Source organism: Lytechinus variegatus, chromosome 5 (assembly GCF_018143015.1).
Source record: "Lytechinus variegatus isolate NC3 chromosome 5, Lvar_3.0, whole genome shotgun sequence".
In the NCBI taxonomy this organism is placed as follows: domain Eukaryota; kingdom Metazoa; phylum Echinodermata; class Echinoidea; order Temnopleuroida; family Toxopneustidae; genus Lytechinus; species Lytechinus variegatus.
Window position 1 is genome coordinate 30,055,518 of NC_054744.1, and position 12,369 is coordinate 30,067,886.

General features: G+C 36.6%; 1 protein-coding gene across 2 annotated transcripts in view; it reads right to left on the minus strand.

The window, feature by feature from the left end:
* Positions 1-295: 295 nt before the first annotated feature.
* Positions 296-12,369, minus strand: part of LOC121415897 (SHC-transforming protein 1-like) — an 85,504-nt gene continuing 73,430 nt past the window's right edge. For both annotated transcript variants that reach the window (XM_041609278.1, XM_041609277.1), the window contains 2 exons: positions 1,693-2,000; positions 296-852 (listed from right to left, as the gene is read on the minus strand). In XM_041609278.1, coding sequence (XP_041465212.1) covers positions 718-852; positions 1,693-2,000 — 443 coding nt within the window. In that variant the 3' untranslated portion in view covers positions 296-717. The remainder of the gene's footprint in view (positions 853-1,692; positions 2,001-12,369) is intronic.

Genomic DNA, 12,369 nt, shown 5'->3' on the forward strand with positions numbered 1-12,369 from the left:
TTTTTTTCTGAGTGTGTAATATTCCATCTACACACAAGTAGGTGTTCAAGAAGGATAAAGCAATGTCGTATATTTCCTGGTCGAATGCGATTCCAGGCCGGTCTGGATCAACAGAAGTAAATTAGAAATTTCATTATGCAGTGATTACGTGTACGTCATCCAAATCCTCAAGAATAGCACCACCAAAGGTCCTTCGACTGAGAAATTTACAATGAGCAAATCAGAAGCAAGGATTTTACTCTTTTATAACTAATAATCACTGACTACTTGTTCCATGAAATGCCCCTCCAATGGGCCCTCCAATGGGCCCGTAACACTAAGCTTAGCAATGATCACACATTAATTTTGTACAACTGATGGCATCGACTACAATGTACAATCAAACGTGAAGATCAAGCAAACGACTAATCACTAACCTTTGTATCACAAGACCCAGACATTTGTCATTTTGCCTTGTAACTTTAGAGCAAGGGACCGAACATTTCCTGATGCAAAGCTCTACTAATCATGCCATCGGCTGAAAGGCATTAATGGAGAGCTACCAAGACGTCTAAGAAAATGCTTGATGAGCTGTGACTGCATACTTACATGTCCTTCGCCCATTGATTGTATGATGCTTTTTCATAACAGTTCGCATGTAAAAATGATGAGGGTGGAAATATGAATCTGGGGAGTGGCAATGGGGGTGGGGGAGGATTGTGGGGGGGAGGGTTGAGCCTATGTTTTGAATTTCCTGACGACGGGGGTCTTGAGATGGACAGCACTACCGGCAGAGATGATCGGCAGTCGGTTGTTCCGGTGATAGTTGATGAGATGGCTCACGCTGTCAAATTCCTTGTCTTTCGTTCTTACCTGCAAATGGAGGACATGAAAATAAACATGATTTTACTTACTGTGATACCATGACGAAAAGTACATATTTATTGATAATGTAATAAAAATGTACAAACAGTGGATAGGAAAAGATATACAGGGGTTTCTGAAAAGTATCATCTATTACCTTAGTATTATTCTACAGAATTGGTTTTATTTTTTTGATTTGCTGTATTTATTCCTGCCTTTGATTAATTTTCTGCTAATTACTTGTTCAAAATAAGGAATCGGAAGTCAATTGTAAACAAAGAATACATGTGTACATGAAGTTGCTTATTTGTGAACAGATTTGGACAAGAAATATAAATTTAAAGCACATTACAAGTTAGAACTATGTGAATCTATGGTATATAGTCTTTATCTTTTAATTTGTAAAAATACCTTTGTGTGGTTAAATGAATAATATATTAATAATGATGTTAATGATTATAATGATGATGATGGTGATGGTGATGATGATGATTGGAATGTTATTTACTCCTATCCATCCACTTTTTTAAAATTGATTTATTGTGTATTTTTTCTTCTTTGTTTTAGTAAAGCCAAACCTTTTATCCATCATCTATTGCGCATATTTGTATATGTTTATACATTGTATGTATTATTTAAATGTTTTTATGAGAGATTTGAAATAAATGTAACTGAAACTAAAGAATGAAAATAATAATTACAATAACTATAACATATTAAATACAAATACTACCTACTGTACAATGTACTCCGGTCATTCGTTTTATTATAAGCTCTCATCCATACAGATTCTGAAACAATTGACCAAAGCAATAGTCAAATTTAAGCAAACATGAAGGCATGGCTTACCTTGCCCTGTGGGTCGACTAGTAGCAGGTGTTTCGGTGTGCCATTCTGCATCCCGCTCAAGACGTACTGGTCCTTGGCTGTCGTGCTTTCCCTGACCAAGAAATCTCCATCGTTACTGAGCAGTGCCTCCCCTTCCTTCCTGCTCATTGGCCCATGGAACCATTCTTCATTGTAGAGGGGATTTGTCGGAGGGGCTGGGGCTGAAGCGGAAGCTGCGTTGCTAACAGTGTCTTGAAGATGCAGGCCTGAGGCACCGACAACTGCAGAAGGGTTGGAGGGTTGTTTGGCAGCTTCTGGATTGAATGGTTCTATGAGCAAAAAGAAAGAATTTAAAAGAAAATAGTTTTTTTTTAATATGTGGAAATCTCTCTACTTCAATCAGTTTCCAGTAGCTCCATCATGTAAGTTCATTTTTTGTTTTGAATGAAATACATTGGGATATAAGCAAGACATATTTTATACACTGAATATATTTCTCAAATCAACCACCACACTCCAAAGACAGTGGTAACTCCACAATAAATGTTTCATATCAATAATAAAAGAACAAAGTCAAAAGAAAATCATTGTCCATTTCCCCCTAAACCAAAGTTGAATATAACAAATTATTATCTACAAGCATATATATAAGGAATCATTTCTCAAACTTGACACCAGTTTAAATACTATGTGCATGCTGACATGCAAGCTAAAGATGAATAATACAAAGACAGTGGCCCGTATTCGTGTTTAACTTAAACTCAGGTTTATAGTTGTGGTTTTTACATAAATCAGTGACAGTAGAGATGTCATATTTCAGCTCATTTGGCTCTCAAATCATTCATAATTGTGTAGAAAGTATAAATAAATGATTGCCTTCACCATCGATGAATCAGAAAGGAGCACAGTAAACATGAGAAACATACAACTTAACAAAAATTTTGACACTTATGGCTTCCAATTGTTTTAGCACAGAGTTAGGCGGCTTGTCAAAGGTGTGCGTGCGTTTTTACCTTTATATTCTGCGGCGAACCCGCTCAGCGTGCCATTGTCCATTTTTCTTTCGTACGGGTCAGTGCTCTTGCAATTTAAGACGACAGCGTTCCCTTTTGCAGCGAAAACGGAAGCGTGCGCTTTTTTCTTTTCTTTTGACACACCCCGGTTGGCTCTCCGATTAGATGTTTCTGCATGAGCGCCCTCTATGTCCACAATATCGACGTCTTAGGCAAACTATTAAACGAGCGATCTCTGGTCACTGATCTGGATATCGTTGTGTCCTTGTATCGGTGTGCGTAGTTCAGTGGAGTGTATATTTCCAAAAGTTACGCTTTCACATTTTTTTTGATAATTTTTCGTTTCGGGTTTCAGTATATGACAAAATTCAATAAGATTTAGATTTCATTTCTTTAATAGAACAATTAAGCTTTAGCCCTTTAGCACGAGCATGTTGTTTTATTTTGAAGAACATACCATTAAGAAATTGAATTTCTGAAAGTAAGTGTTCAGGCGAGGGTAAGATTTTTTTTCATCACACTGAGCCCGCACAGTCAGCATTGTCTGGTGAAAAGGAAAGATATGGAATTGACCTTAACATCTTTGTAAACGAAATGCAAAACCCCACGCAAAAGATGCAATATAAATCATACCTGGGTCCAAAAATGATAGCATTTAAAGCAATACACTGAAACGCTACTGTGAAAAAAAAACACTAAAAACATAAAATGCAAACGTTTTTTTGGGAAAAAAAGGCTGAAAACTAAGGGCAGCGTTGAAATTCAAATTTGAACTTAACATAGGTCTATGTTTAATTTAACCCTCTTGTCAATTTGTTTTTGCTGTGAAATGTCCTTTTTTGAGGACTCTTTTTGGGCGATTTTGCCCCCCCCCCCTTGTGGAAAATCCTAAATACGCCACTGCATTTGTTTAAACATTTGAATTCTAGAAACTTATATATTCACACATAATACAGATGCCGTGCAAAACAATCGAATAAAATATCATTTATTTGAACTTTAAAAAATAAATTGAATGCTCAAGCTGTCATATCGGTCATTGTAGCTTAAATGCACAAATCTTGAATTTCATTGCCCGAAATTCAGAACAAAAAGTACTTTCGTTACTTTTTAAGACCATTACAAACATCTTTACCTTCGAACGAAATCAAAAGCACTTAAAAATGAATATTGAAATTATCAAAGTTGAGGTAGTCTTGACCATGAATAGAGTTGAGTGTTTATAAAGGAATTATAGCGTCTTCTATTAATCACATTCTACACTTTAATGACCGATGAAAAATATCGCGTGAATGAAAATGCAAATTAACACATTTAAGTGATTCCGACATGATATTGGACAGGAAAATCTATAAAATCTTTTTACCTGGGATCCTTCTTTATTCTCTTATATAAATTTCCCCTGTGATCTAGAGTGCTCTGTGACCTAGTGTTCTTGATTACCATCCTGGAGCCACATAACCGAAGGGGGGTCTGGGGCTGAGGCCTCAACAAGTACCATGATTTTATGCATGGTGACCCCACCCCTTCAAACCAGTCCGCTGGGGGGGGGGGAGGGGACTTAATTATTTCTTTCAATTTTCCTGTTCTACTTATAATATTCAATTTTGTCAACTTAATTTTGATGGTTTCTTTTTTCATCCAACTTTATTTCTTCCTTTGAATTTTTCTAAAACTTTTCTATACCTATTCTTTTTTAACCTTCACGTTTGACTTGAACAATACGTGTATATTGCCGTTGATTTCTTCTTCCTATCAAATATTTAAATTAATCTGCACTGTGTGTATGTCAAATTATTGCAAATTAGATTCCCAGTGTCTAAGGTAAACATAATTTACCGACGTAAAGTTAGTAATACGAAAGCCTCTTTGGCCTAGTTTCCCTTCCAACTTTGTACTTCACCTGTTAATCGTATAGCTGCATTCTGTATAGCTTGCATATTTAAATATGCACCAAAAATAAATTAACGTACAGAAAATGGTAATACCTCGGTCACATTTATTCTACGGCGGCCATACAGCGAGTCGAAAACAGCCGTTTTATTCATTTTATTAAAACCTATATTTAGCAGGTCCAAAAACTGTTAAAATGACTGTTTTCGACTCGCCTTAGAACAAATGTGACCGAGGTATTTAGCATACTAGATCAACAAGAATGGAGTGCATGCTGGTGCGGATCCTGCCGGAGTAACACAATACAATCCAATCAGCGCCGTATTTATTTTGAACAATAGTTGGGCTCTCAAAAGTATTGTGGTCTATTTTGTGACCTCTACTTAAAGAAGTCAGTGGGTCTATACGATGGATTATATATTCTGCACATCAGAGGGTACAGTTATGTAGTGAATCCCGGGGGATCATCCGGTCCGTGTGCCCCTCCCCCCCCCTTGAGAGCCTTTATCAAATTTGTTAATGTAAATATGCCATTTTTACACAAGTGTGCCCCCTTTATTTGAAACTCACAACATGTATTTTAATGAGAACATGTCGTTCATACAGAAATGAGGACCTTCACTTTAGCCTGGTAAACAGAGAGTTGGTAGGCAATAAATATAACTCAAATGTTCACATTAAGAGTAGACCTATAAAGAGGGAAGTTACATGGTTAATCAAAAATGTGTTGATAAAATATCAGTCGAACGTTATGTTATAATCTGCTTCGCCAAATAGGTTTTATGTAATATTGCTCTTTATAAAGGCAAGCATTAAACTACATTAAATGTCGAAATGTTAAGAAATGTAATGGAAACCATATCAAAATGCACATTACGAAAAGAAACAAAATCAAGGTTCTAGTATGGGGACAAAACGAGAACAAGAAAACTACCCATATGATGCTCATTTTAATTCCCCGAAAGCCGGACGTTGAAAATGACATGGGCCAGCGCATTGCAAGCTGTATTTAACGGCTTACCCCATTGACAAGGTAGATTTAAATTACCCCATTCTTGATTGGGGAGATTAACGTATATTCTTGAACATAGAGGTGGTCTGACGGGTTGCGGATTTCAATAGAAAGGTGACCTCTTGATTGGTACGGGTATGTTAAGGGGATATTATCACTTTGTCAGCGCGGATGACTGTCTTGATACTTTGATGTTCCCGGATGTGCCTTCTATTCGAAAACCGTGTTTGCAACTAATCCCAATTATGAGACTATTTGGAATCAAAATGAAAGCCTAACTGCACCCTTTTCATAGATTTCGTTTGAAAATAAAATACTTGCGTTTAAGGTAAAATGGAAATATGAGAAGGCCCTTCATAATTGGTAAACCAAATAGTGTCACTTTTAAGCTTTATTCTTTTAAATCAAATGTAAAAATATATGTAAAATAATCTCACAAGCCTAATCTAAATAGTGCGAGCACGAAGCGCGCGCTAATTTTTAATTTTTTATTTCATGTATTTTGTCCTAAAATAGCATTCTGGCAATGCTTGTGATCCTAAACGAGATGAATGAATTTAGTACGCATTGATCGTCCTGATAAAAAAGAATCTGTTAACGGCTACTTTTAATTATCTGTAAATGAAAACGTTACATATTTCAACAATCAAATAATGCGAGCGCGAAGCGTGAGCTGAAAATATTTACTTTTCTACCTGAAGAATAGAAGTTCTAAGCAATCTTTGTAATCATGAAAAAGGTAAATACATAACTAAGCAAGCGAAGCGAGCGCGAGGAAAATTCGAGATTTGTAGAATTGTGAGTGGATATGGATCACAGTTAAAAAGGAACATATATGATTCATTATTATTACTTTGAGTTTTGACATAGGGCCGGGATATTCTAAGAACAATATTCCATCATGTGAAAGTTATGACTGTCTTCCTATTTCTCTTCTTATCAAATCGCGAGATGAAACTTTTTGATATTCCATTCTGAAAAAGGGACAATTTATCAATAAATTAATTAATTAATCTTATAAGCCTAATCAGAGCGCGAAATCTGTCAATATTATATATTAAAAGCACTTTTGTAATTATGAATAAGATGCCTGAGTTGATATATTTTTAACAATCAATGTGCGCGCAAATCGCCAGCCGAAAATTGTTGATAAACTGTCATAAAATGGAGATTTTAATTAGTTTGTAATATAATTAATATTGAAATTTTCATAACTCACCAATCAATATGCGAGCGTGCAGCGCTAGCTAATATGTTTTACAATCTGACATGAATAGGGATATTCTGATAACTAAAATGGAATACAGGAAAATAATAGGTACCTGACAAATCAAATTTTGTGAGCGTGCAGCGGGAGCAGAAAATGTTGATATTCAGACAATAAACAAATAAATTTTTACAGAACACTTTTCAAAAATCAAAGTTCGATTTCCGAGTTGAAATATGTTATTTATATTGATTTCAAAATTTGATATTTTGAGTTCCATATGTGTAAATCACCTAAAAGGCAATGCGAGCGTGAAGCAGGAGCGAACATTTTATATAATGACATGACATAATTTTTTTTAATTGTTTTCCCCTTATCTTATTTATTCAATCGTTTTCCTCCTATGTTTTTTCTCCACTCTTTTCCTCTTTTCGTCTTTCTTTCCCCGTTTTGTTTTTGCTCCGCAAATAGAGGGAGGAGGGAGGGCGGGCCCCATGCCCCCACCTAGATCCAACTCTGGAACAATCTAATAGAAAGTATTAAACGAGCAGATTCAAGAGAGAAATTCAAGTCAATGTTAAAACTTTTTTTTGGGGGGGGGCGGGTTAAATAGCCTTTCCCTCCGCATGTGAAGCCCCCTATCGTTTACAGCCTACTGTGAATTGTGCAAATACTTTAAATTTTAGTGAAATTCATTCTCTCTTTCTATTTGTTCCGTAGCGTTTAGATACATATTTTTGTGCTTCACTTGTAAGTGGTATACAAATAATGTAAATTACTTTTAATGGCGTGCGTTTCCCGATCTCCTTATCGAAATCAATATTAATGAGAGAGCACAATATTGTTCTCGCTCTAATGGAGGGGGGGGGTCAGTGTTCTATCAAGCAAAAGACGTAGGCCTATATGTGTATAAGTTCATATCATTGTTGTAATGATAAAGAACCTGATGAATTCTGTTTTGGTATATCGACGTTATTATAAAGTTAATGACAAATGACAATCAATGTGATTCAGGCGAACACCGCTTTAACTGATATAACATGCATCCAGAAATCGAAATATCTGATGAATTCAAAACGTACGTAGCAGGAATGGCATGCAGTTCGGATGTTACAGCACTCTAAATTAGAATAATCTCGTATTACAAATGTCAATTTTGCTAAAATGCACACAAACTCATAACTTGATAGACTCTGGGGGATGATATCGTTGATATAAAAATCGCATCTACCTCGATATGCAATCATTTTTATACTGCATCGGACTTGACATCCCGCAAAATCTTTTCCATAATTAGATGACCATCCATTCTCTTTCTTTTTAATCTAAATATAATCTATGTCTTTCAGGATCATGATATGAAAACCCTTTTATAACAAACATGATAAATGAAAAACGCGTCTCAAGTTATACATGGTTCATTGCCGCAAATATACCAATCATCTTCGTTTGTTAATGTTTAATCATCAACATTATCACTGATATTATTATTCGTATTATCATGTCCATTAATATCACTTCAAAGTTCTAATTACCACCATCATCATCACTGTTATCATCATCATTCATTCATAATCTATTTCCAATCGTTCTCCAGTATCAATTTTATAGTTTATATAATCCCAGGTGAGGTGAATGGGTACCCGGGAGGAAGAAATTCCTCGAATGCTCGAGCTCCCGATCAAGGTAGCCGTGCTAAAGCCGGGGTAATAATAGCAGGGCCCTCTGGGAACAGTTTTCGGAACTGAAGTGGCTACCCTGGGTAAATATGCCGCTATTATTATTATTATTATTATTAAAAAAATGAAAGATAATGGTAATGATTATGGTGATGTTGGTAATCATGAACAATAGATCCGTTTTGTGAAATAATTTATGCGATTTTACACGCTAATCGCTACTCGATGATGGTGAAAGAAATCTTTTAAATAGCACAACAGAATTCGGGGCGGTAGTTACTGCATACACATACTTTAATACACTACATTATTACAAAAGATTCCCCATCGGGCGGGCCAACTGTCTTTTGAAGTAGGTTTATCTATTGAAATTACGACAATAATCACGGCAGTGGATATGGGGAATTCAAGACTGTGAGCTTCTAGCTCTCCCATTGTTTTCTGTGGCGACCCGCTGAGCATGCTATTGTCAATGATTCTCTACTATACGGGTGACTGATCTTGCTTTTTAATGATCATAGGCCAGGGCAATGACTAAGAACAGTTCGATGAGTATCAATGCCAAGCAATCCTGAAAGGTCAATAATGTTCAATTCTCTTGATGGAGAAGCTTATATCATGGCCATATTTGCTTTTGCTTTTAGGCCAGTAAGTGTACTAACTAATGTTAATAATAAATAATCACATTCCATCTATTTTAGAGCAATGACCTAATGCTAATATCACTCTACATATCTCCCTGCAGCTTACGGCCCCATAATTCATCTTCACCCGTGAATTACCGAATTTTGAAGCTTAAATTATTGAACATAAAGGCATCCTAGTATTGTAATGATGTAATCACTGCAAGTGCAATATAAATAAAAACATTAATTTAATTCTACTCACATTGATTTTACTTTAGAACAAACTCACCCCCCTCTTCTACTTCTTCTGTTTCTCCGTCGTTATTCTTCTTTTCCACCTTATCATTCTTCTTGTTCTCATCCTTCACTCCCTTCTTCATCTATTCTTCTTACTCCTCCTTTTTTAAAATCTTTTTTCTTCTTCATATCCTTTGTCGTCTTTCATTATTCTTTTTTCTCCACCTCATCCTTTCCTTCTGCTTCTTTCTTTTCCTTCCTCCCCTTTTTCTACGTCTCCTCTCTTCTTGTTGTTCTTCTGCCCACCTGCCCTTCTTATACGTCTCCTACTGCTTTTCCTTCGTCCTTCTTCTTTTTCTTCTTGCGTCTCCTTTTTTTCTATATCTTCCTTTTCCTCTCCGTATCCTTCCTCATCTCTCATTATTAATCTCATCCCTTTTTACTGCTCCTCCATTCTACATGTACGTCTGCTTCTCCTTGGTAATTCTTCTTCTCCTCCTCCTTCTCCCACCCCATCGATTTATGATGATAAAATTATAATGAATTAATAGAAATGTTAACGAAGATAATACTTATAATAGAGAAATGAAGATGATTGCGATAGTAACAGCGGTGATGACGATATCGATAACTATGGGAGGATATAGACCATGTACAGCACAACGTATCAGGCGCAATTTCAAATATGATTACATGACGATTTCGATACGAAATATTCATCATAGACCTAGTACATTAATATACACTTATCTTTGTAGAATAATGAAATCGCCGCTCAATATCGATAATTCTGATGATCACTAAAACAGAAAAGCATACGTGGGACAGTGTATTATAACATTGCCTCGAAAAATACCTGACATTTGATGGAATTCTGTGCTTATATCGCTCATTTCTCAGCACTTTTACGACTTTCTTTCACAGGGCTATTTGGCAAATATTTTTCATTTATACAAACACTTCGTTGGTAAATTTCATTGGATTCTGATCGAACAAATTTTCAGATCGTTACCACAGTTGGTATTTATCTTCAATTCCGAACATTACGTTTAATACGTTAAACCAATTAAATGAAGTTATACTTTAGTCTGTAATATGTTGTTTTTATGTTGTACTCTCATACCCCGAGAGGGGATCGATAGGGTGAATAAAATGTAAATCTAAATCAGGGGCGGATCCAGCCTCCGCCAATGGGGGGGGGGTGATTTTTTTTCACCCATATTTTCCCCGATCGGCCGCCCAAGGTTGATATTTAATTATTTCTTTGAATTGGTTGTCCCAGTGGCGTAATGATTATTAAAGTTATTTAATAAGTCTTCGCATCATCTTATTCACTCGCCTTCCTCCTCTTATGTTTTCCTCTTCTTCTTTTCTCCTTTCTTGTTTTCTTTCTTTCCATTTTTTTGCTCCGCCAATAGGGGGGGGGGGGCCTTTGTAAATGTAAATCCAACCAAGAATCGGATCTATACAACATAATATCTAAAGGTCAGGGGAGGATCCATGACAGGGGGAAAAAAGGTTCCGCTTTTAGGGGGGGGGGGGCACTCTTCTGTTTTGGCTGCATTTTGCATTACAAATTCTAATTGTGCCTCTTATAATGGAAGGGGGCAAGGGCGGCTCCCCCCTAAATCCCCCAGTGATAGAAGGGTGACAGGAAGTTTGAGGATGCTGATTCATTCATGGCATACTATTTTCGAAAAAGACGACCACAATTTTGTAAATATCCAGTCCACGCGCATGCGTAATCTCATTCCGAAGACGCAAGTCATAAAATAATTTCACCCCCACTTGATCACGGTTTCTGCGAGGACACAACTCTGCTTTCTCATGAATATTGATTTCGATGCAGAGGCAGAAATCGGGAGAACCCCTCTCAAATTTCCGAGTTTTGTCCACTCTTTCAACTGTATTTCCTCCATTTTTTTTCACCCTTCCTCTTATTCCATCCCAATATTATTTTCTTATTTCTCTCTGCTTTCCCTTCCTTTTCTCTCCCTTTGACCTCTTAGTTTCTTTTTCCTCTTTTCACAATCCCTTTTGGTCCCGTTTCTTTAAAACATGGAGATAAAGAAAATTAAGAGACAATATGCTATCCTGGGGAAATGGTTGCCCGTCAAAAATATGAAAAAAACTAAAACAGTTTCTAATAAATCTTTGTAAATCTTTTATATTTCTATGCCTAATAGCGCTAAGCTAGCTGTTCCGGTCATATTTATTTTATCATTCTATTTCCTTCTGTTTTTTTTTTTTTGGGGGGGGGGCGTTCTCAACACCTGTTTGAGATGCGAGTAATAATTAATATTCCAAGTCGACGTGAATTCTACGAATGGCTTGGGCCTACGAAACGAAAATATGTGGAATCTTATTTTCCCACCTAAAACATGAATTGACTGTCTTCCAATTGCAAACAAAGAGGTTTTCATGGTTATTGCAGCAAATTCGAAAGATCAGTAACGATTTTTGACACATGCGTGATTTTTTTTTAAGCTACCGTGGCTTTATGAATGCACCCGATAGATGCGAACCACAGTTCAGAACAGTGACCCGAACTCTCGATCCGACAGTCAATATGAACATGATGAAGGCACACGTTTGTTTTGGTCGTAGAGGGAGCTATTTAGAATAGATTCTTCGGCCTTTCGACAGAAATTAAGACTTGCAGGAAAGACGAACAAAAGAACGGTGGCATTAAAGGGCCTTTGATGGCGGCCGTTCCTTTGAAGACAAGGGAACGTTGGGCGGGAAAGCCGAAGCGAAAACCCGGATGCGGGAAGAACGATGAAGAACGGTGCATGGACTTTTGACAAGCTACCTTAGATCATGGTCTAAGTTAAACTTGACTTCAGAATACAGGCCAGTATCATTACCTCCCCTCCCTCCCCCCCCCCTTAACAAAAACTATTGCACGAAATGTAACATTTTTAGAAAGAAGTATCTCTATTCAGGTAAAAATGATGGACAATGACTCCATTAAAGGTCAAGTCCACCTCAGAAAAATGTTGATTTGAATCAATACAGAAAAATCAGACAA